The sequence below is a fragment of the Aplysia californica genome, unplaced genomic scaffold (assembly GCF_000002075.1).
Source record: "Aplysia californica isolate F4 #8 unplaced genomic scaffold, AplCal3.0 scaffold00772, whole genome shotgun sequence".
Classification (NCBI taxonomy): Eukaryota; Metazoa; Mollusca; class Gastropoda; order Aplysiida; family Aplysiidae; genus Aplysia; species Aplysia californica.
In genome coordinates, this window is record NW_004798042.1 from 82,394 (window position 1) to 90,993 (window position 8,600).

The window sequence follows — 8,600 nt, forward strand, 5'->3', positions numbered from 1 at the left end:
GAGAGAGAGAGAGAGAGAGAGAGAGAGAGAAAGAGAGGGGGGAACAGAGCGAGAGACAGAGGGAGAGAAAGAGACAGACAAAGACAGAGAGAGAGGAACGATAGAATAATGAACGAACAGAACAACTAGATATACCACTTTTTGGGCATAAATAATACGTATAGCAAAGCAGGAAACGAAGACCACTAATCGCTTAGAGTACACCAAATATTATATAGTACACGTACTTCCTTTAAGATCCTCTTCAAGGTGAAAAGACGATAACAAACAGTTCCATTCACACATGCAATTGTGTATTCTATACGAGTATTGCATGTGTGCAGCATTTGTACGGTAGCAATATCAAAGTATAAACCCTTACGGAGCACTGCATTGACTAGCTGAAAGCAATGTAGGCTACGAGATGGCAGTTATTACAACATTTTACGAAAGAAAACATAATTCAGCACAACAAAAGTTTAACTCGATAATTGTTTACAGAATGGTACAAGTTCAAGAAGTTTTTTATGTTTATTCATTTTAACAAAAGATAGAAGGTAATGGGTAAATACGTTGTCTGAAATGGACGTGAGTAAAGAAAGGAAAAAAAAGGAGTTTTAAAAATTGCCTCTCAAAATAGTTAGCTGTTCCTTGATCGAATGTGATACATGTAGCGAAATACAAACTAATTAACTTCAACACTGCGCAATAATGGCTGTGCTTGGCAGGGTTGAGCTAATTAAAGCAGCCCGTCCATTAACTTTAATCTAAATTGTGTCAAAGGGGGAGTAAACCATCAACTATAGGAAATCAGAGAGATAAAAACAGATACGGACAGCGAATGAACATACACGCAAAACAAGAGACGCAGGAACGATAGAATAATGAACGAACAGAATAACAGTAATGCTAACCACTTTGGGTATAAGGCGATTTGATTTAACGTAAATTTTCATACAAACAACTAGCGCTGCATCAGAAAATGCCTACATAAATAATTTATGTACAACAATGCCGCAACCTGCGATGTAGTCTAATGGGTGCGTTGGAGAAAGTCGCTACCTTTGTCTTAACATTACAAAGTTCTATCTGAGCTCTGTACCTAGTTTTGAGAAATTTGACTTTAAAAATTGTGAGTTTCACAACATGTCACACTTTTTTCAAATGAAATTCTACGGATGCCTTAATAACGACTCCGAAAAATCTTACGATTTCGATAGAGCAGATACAACATTTTGTTTCTGACCTCATGAGTAACTTAAAACAGCCAAAAATGTCAGATAGAACTTTGTCATTCTAAGGCAGCGGAATGCCATCGCAGGGAATATGCAGTAGGTTAATCAGTTAGATCTATATCAATCTAAGTAAATAATGTAGATCTACCGGAATTTGTGTTGTTAGTTTTAGTAAGGTTTTACGGCGCTCGCAACTGCATAAGGTCATATGAGCGCCAAGGGGTGGATGTCAAACAGAGAAGTTCAGACGGGGAATCATGTATACTCTGCTCACCTCTCAAGCTTCAACAGCAAAAAGACTGCTTCGACTATCAAGGCGCCCCGGAAATAGCAGTTCACAAGTGAGTGACACATATAGCAGAGAAAAAATGACGATAGTAAGGATGAGGAAAGAAAAAGCAGCAATTTCCCCTTATGTTGTTCCGGCATAGTATGAGCATGCCATTGATAAATTAGCCCATTTACAATTCTACTGTGCCTAAGAAAATGTTAATATCCCCCATTTGGGAATGGCCTAAAGACACTTCAGTCAGCAGCACTGCCCTGGTGGGGGGACTCTGGTATAGCTGTTAAGCGCTCCACTGTAACACACGGAAGACCTCAGTTCGATCCCAGTCTTGGGAGAATATTTACCTCGATCTTTCTGCTTTGATGATGCATCCCTCTCAGCTTGGGTTTACCCAGACAGCCAGGATCGAAACCCACTCATTTAAATGATCCAAATTATGCTGATGAGGGCGTAACCCCCCCCCCCCCATTAAAAAGATATATAATAATACAGTGATTCAAATTGCCCGGCATGAGCTTTTTCCGTTCACATTTCGAGCACAAAGCAGGCCTAGAATAACCCCGTTAAAAAACAAAAACGTATTTTTATACTCGTTTTCCAAAGAAACAAAACAAGAGCATAATAATATAAAATAGCTCTGCACTACACGAAAGCAATATTACAAACAACTCGCAGTATAAAATATACAGGCAAAACAAAAGCAACACACAGGCAAGAGTGGTGTCTTGACAGTCTGGACAGGTTTATCGAGCAGTTTCAAGGCAATTCATGTAACAGGGTACGGTGCGGGACCCGTTGTCTGCCGGATTGAACATAGATTTTTTATTAATTTCTTAGACCTACATACACATGCATACACACATGCAGTGACACATGCAGCACGCATATATTATATTACAGAAACTAACAGAAAGGAACAGATTTTTATCTTTCCGCGTTCGTCTGTTACAGAAGTGGATTGCATACCAACTGCAGGTTTTAAAAAAATGTTTTTGAAAAACGAAGACAGTGCGTATTCTTGTTGAACTGTTAACATACCCCCCAAAAAAACAACAACAAAAAAACAACAACAAACAAACAAACAACAACAACAACAACAACAAAACAAAACAACAACAATAACAAACAAACAAACAACAACAACAACAAAAAACAACAAAACAAAACAACAACCAAATACAATTATTTAAGAAATCCCCTTCCGGCGTGCTTCTTTTCCTTTGTACAATACTGGGCGGCTATTGCATTTGTATAAAATTGCACATCCACACCCCTCCCTAAGATTATTTAAGTCTCAAGCCCTCCCTAAAATTGTACGTGTCCCACTCCCTCTCCCCCTCCCCCCTCCTCCACCCACTGGCAATCTACAAAGCAAAGACAACGAGCTGTACACAAACGGCTGGTTCGACGCTAGCGACACTGATGAGACACTTGGATTATTGTTATCCCAGACAGTGAACTGTGACGTAAGTCTGGTTCCCCGTGGAACACACCATTTGACTCAGTTTAGACCTAGAGTCAAAAAAATAAAAGGAAAAGGGAGCAAAGATGCCACGCGCCCTCAACTACATGTATGGTGAGACTGGTGCTTTCCCCTTCACTTTGGCCTCCAAGGTGCGAACGTTCAGCAGTGAATTTTTTGTTTTTTTTAACGGAGCGCAAAGAGCGGAGGCCATGACAGTGCGCGGTCTAGGATACTATAATTCAAGTCTACGGTCACCAGCAATCACCTCGGATCTAGTTGAGGCCGACATTTCCGGGTGAATGGCGGATTCAAAACGCTGAAAAGATTATTGGTCTACAGTGAATTTGAAGAACATGCAATATTTCCCCAACAGAAAAAGCCATGGCCAACGATAACAAAATTTTCAAGACATCATCATTAACAACAACAACAACAACAACAACAACAACAATCATAATAACAATACTAGCGTGCACAACTTCGTGTTCACCGATAGTAGCAGCAGAACACAAAAGGAAAATTAACAACAGCAACAACAACAACTAACAAAAGCGATAACATCATTTTTGTAAAATAATTACATGCACCGTACTGTATGTAATCATCATCACCATAATCAGACAACTGTCAACGCAAATGATTATATAGAAAAATTAGAAAAGAACAGAACCAACATTACTGTAAGTGCAGTATTACTAAAGTAAATAAGCAGTTTTATATGATAAGTCACAAACAAGACCATCATAGGTTGGAATAAGTGTCTAGTGCCAATTATTCGTCTTGAGTTTTCACATACATCGGTGTTTCGGAACCAAAACTATAGCAATGTCTGTCTGGACTTTGAAGTTTCATTTGTAGTCCCAAGCGATAGATATTGCCACCTTTAAAATCGTTTTACCCCCCACCCCCCACCCCACCCCTCACACACACACACAAACATCCCCCCCTCCCCCGGAAAATAAAATAAAACAGGATTAAATTTGAAACTTTAAAAGTTTAACCCAAAACAAAAATGAACTTAAAATAATTTTTTTTTAAAGAGAACAAGAACATAGACGAAAACCAGGCCTCTGAAAACAGAACAGAACATGCCTGAAAACCACTATGTATTTAACAAATGGCAAGGAATGTAGGTCTGTGACAAAGAAGATGGTGGTAAGTGCGAGTTCTGTGGTTTCTACTCTTCAGATTATTATCATGGGTAGGGCATGTACTTAATACACGTGTTGACCTTACATGCGAAATATGGCCGTTTTCGTCATTATAGCTCGCGGCATACAGCAATTCTGTAGCAGGCTGTTGCGACAAGGTCCCATGAAGGAGGCATAAGTCTTGAATTTATACATTTTACAATGAACTTCCAGGGCAGAAGGTGAAATGATCGGAGGAGAGTTCTACTTCCTTCCTTGCCGAGACAGTTTTATCTGATCATAGTAGCGCACTTTTCCGAAAGGATCGAAAGCGCCATAAATCTGTCCTTAAAATCAAATCGGACCTCAAAAGCCAAAAAGACCTTTAAACACGAAAGCAAAACAGATTTTTTTTACTTTTCAGACCTATGTCAAATCTTGGTCTTTCATTCTTTTTTACTTTATCGTATCTTAGAACTACTCGCTAAAAAATAAAGAAAGAAATCCGAGTGATTGACACCACCAACCTTCGTGTGCCCATAACTTGTGTTATAGAAATATAGAACATCCCCTCCCCCCCCCCCAATCCTCCAACCATCACCGCTCTCCCACTAAAACTCCCAATCTAAAAACGGTTCAAAGAGAAAATAGAAAATAATGAAGCTCCACCACAAAGTGGCCATTGTAACCAAGGATTACTTCGTGGCTGGGGCAGTAATCCAGACACCGAATTGCTCTCCATCACTTTTGTGCGCCCTAATCCTTGTTTGGAAACGGAGAAAACTCCTCCACTGTGATTGGCTTCTAATGGCGGGAAATTTATGACGTGCAGGCAGCCCCCAGTCACTTTATTAATAGTCAGGTTTATGACTGATTAGCTGCCAAGTCTGTACGCTAAACGTAAGATCGATGCAACCACACCCGATTATTAATCGAAAAGTCTAATGAACCATCTCGGGCTGAAAATACTGCTAAGTTGGTTTGAAGTCTACTTCCTTCTGGAAATGTTGCTCATCTAAACCCAGCCCCCTTTTCAACCTTGCTGTGAGAACGTTTCGATTTTTAAAAACAATTGTAGCCCTGCGTGTAAAATGTTAATTCTTAGGCGGAGGTGGAAAACTCAAGGACTGGTAATAATAATAATAATAATAATAATAATAATAATAATAATAATAATAGTAACGATAATAATAATAATAATAATAATAATAATAATAATAATAATAATGATAATAATAATAATAATAGTGATAATAGTAATAATAGTAATAATAATAATAATAATAATAATAATAATAATAATAATAATAATAATAATAATAATAATAATAACAAGAAGAAGAACAAAAAAGAAGAACAAGAAGAAGAACAAGAAGGTCTTCTTCATATTCTTCGTCATCGTCATCATTATCATCATAATTATTTCAAGATTTGCCTGTTTTGTTGTTTGTTTGTTTGGTGTTTTTCTTTTGGGTTATTATTAGAGCATTGAACCAGGCGTCTTAAGTTCTGGCTGTCTTTTAAGGGATACATTATGTAAACCCAATGCACACTGCCAACTGGATTCAATCTAATTGTATCGGGGCCAACCAGATTTAGTCATACATATATATATATATATATATATATATATATATATATATATATATATATATATATATATATATATATATATATATATATATATAAACAAATGTGTGTATGTGTGTGTGTGTTTAAGTATTGTGTGTGTGTGTGTGTGTGTGTGTGTGTGTGTGTGTGTGTGTGTGTGTGTGTGTGTGTGTGTGTGTGTGTGTGTGTGTGTGTGTGTGTGTGTGTGTGTGTGTGTGTGTGAGAGAGAGAGAGAGTGTGTGTGATATGCATTTAAAGCGTACGGGAAAACAAGAGGTGTTAGTTTTTGGATAATGACTGTGAGTTGTGACGAGGGTTGGAAAGTGTTTTCTCTTCAGCCCCACCTAAATGTCCAGGGCTAAAATAGGATGAGCCGTCACGTATGAAGCTTGGAAATTAAAAAGCCATGTTATGGAAAAACTTGGGCGGTCAAGAATATTTAATTTTTTATTTTCAAATTGCCAAAAAAATGACATCCCTCGGTTTCTTCCCGTGCACCCTTCATATAACAATTTATTAATATAATGTATATTGTATAATATAGAATCTACATTCATATTGTACACTTGGCATAGTGGGTGACTGGCGGGTGCTCTTGTGTGGTTTGCTCCTTCTTTCTTATCAAACGTCTATCGTCTTTATCTCTCCTCCTTCCTTTATGCGTTTATTGCTCTCTTGTAACACCTCTAACTCTGTTTTGTATGAAGTGATGTGAGCCAATGGCCTTAAACACAGAATAAACTTACTTACTTTAACTCTAATCTTCGACATTTATATGACATAACTGTGTTGCAAGTGCTGTAAAACTCTTATTTAAACTAATACGTGGCGGCCTCTGGCAACACCTACCTGGGCAATCCTGAAAAGGTTAGTGTTCTACGGTGGTTTTGAAGAATATGCAATATTTCCCCTTATAGAACAAAGCTACGGCCTACGATAACAAAATTTCTCAAGCCATCATCATCATCATCATCATCATCATCATCATCATCATCATCATCATCATCACCATCATCATCATCATCATCATCATCGTCGTCGTCGTCGTCGTCGTAAACAGCAAGAAATAAAAAAGGGTTGGGTTTTTATAGAATTTAGAAATAAATTTGATAAAGGTTCAACGTTTCGCCCGATCATGGGCTTCATTATGAACATGTCATCATCATTGCCTCCGGCAAACACCCACCTGAGCAATCCTACCCTCTGTGTAGACGGGCGGCTCTTTGAACATCTCCTTGGATCCCAGCGACTCCTTCCCAAAGTCCCACTCCTCCCTCAGGTACTGGCTGTTCAGGCGGTTGGCCAGTCGCTCGTCGTGGTGAGACAGCAGGCGTTGGAAGTCCACCAGCTGAGGACCAGGAATGAGATGCACATCATGATATTACATTGTATATAATATATTATTATTATTATCATTATTATTATTATCATTCTTCTCTTCTTCTTCTTCTTCTTCTTCTTCTTCTTCTTCTTCTTCTTCTTCTTCTTCTTCTTCTTCTTCTTCTTCTTCTTCTTCTTCTTCTTCTTCTTCTTCTTCTTCTTCTTCTTCTTCTTCTTCTTCTTCTTCTTCTTCTTCTTCTTCTTCTTCTTCTTCTTCTTCTTCTTCTTCTTCTTCTTCTTCTTTTCATTATCATTATCATTATCATCATTATTATTACTATTATTATTATTATTGTTATTATTTTCATTATTATTATTATTGTTGTTGTTATTATTATTATCATTATTTTTCCCCCTTGTAATAAGTATGTAGTTTCTTAGGAGACTGCTGAGAGTTTCTTGATAGGAAAAGAGATCAAATGAAGTAGTACTTAAAGGAGCCCGCTGATAGAAACAATTTGGAAGAGAATATTGCAGTGTCTGAGACAGTTGAATAGACATAATGGCCTTGCACTTATAGCTCTCAGTGGCAAAATTGAAGGCAAACGAGGCAGGGGTAGACCCAGAGCAACTTACTTGGACTGCCTAGACTTAAACAGATGGGTGACGGTAAAGAATATCCGAGCAAAGAAATGAATGGAGAACCATGAACGCATATATGTCTGTCGCTGATCTGGTACTTGATGATGATGAATAAGTATATTTTTAGAGAAGGATAAATGAGAAGCTATCCCTTCTTGCACAGTACACATATCAAAAAAGACTCAAGGGTGGCCCACTCCTCGCGTTTTTCCGACACCATAATGTTACTGTTTGAGAGGACCACCTGTATAGTGCCACCTCAGAATTACATAGCTCTATCTGTTCAGCACCTAGCTTTGAAACATTTGACGTCAAGGAATTTGAGCTCCAAATCATGTCAAGGTTTTTCGAGTGCGATTCTTTGAAAATCTTGAAAACAACTCCCAATAATTAACTTACAAATTTGATACTTCATGGTCTTAGTCATTCAAAACGGCCAAGAATGTCAGAACTTTGCAATTCTAAGGAAGCGATACGATGACCACCTTTCTCGTGGGGAATGAGTGGTTGTCTTGGTTCCAATAGACTCAATACAGTACTGTTGGTAATGTGAACTGATGTATCTCAGAAACGATTCTGGCATGATATGCACATACTACTCAGAGTCAAGACCTTTTTGAAGAATATCCAGGAACGCTTAAGAAATAAAATTCACCAATAAAGCATAGATCTCTTGATGAAAAAGGGAAGAATTAAAATCTGGAGATATTCTAAATGTATGCACTCGTTGCTCAACATAAAGCACTCGTTTATTTTCACGCTACCATATCATTCCTTTTTAAGATTTGAGGATAAGATTATATTGTATTCATCACCTTCTCTGATCACATTCGTATTCAAGGGGAGGCTGGCTGAGAGAGAAGGTGGGAGGGACAGGGAGTGTTTGTTTGTGTGTGTGTGTGTGTGTGTGTGTGTGTGTGTGTGTGTGT

At 38.0% G+C, this 8,600-nt stretch overlaps 1 protein-coding gene across 1 annotated transcript in view; it reads right to left on the reverse strand.

Moving 5' to 3' along the window:
• Positions 1 to 8,600, reverse strand: part of LOC101856693 — a gene marked incomplete in the record, with an annotated part of 48,292 nt that overhangs the window by 8,958 nt on the left and 30,734 nt on the right. Inside the window, 1 exon segment of the mRNA XM_005109373.2 lies at positions 6,896 to 7,057. Within this exon segment, the coding sequence (XP_005109430.2) occupies positions 6,896 to 7,057 (162 nt within the window).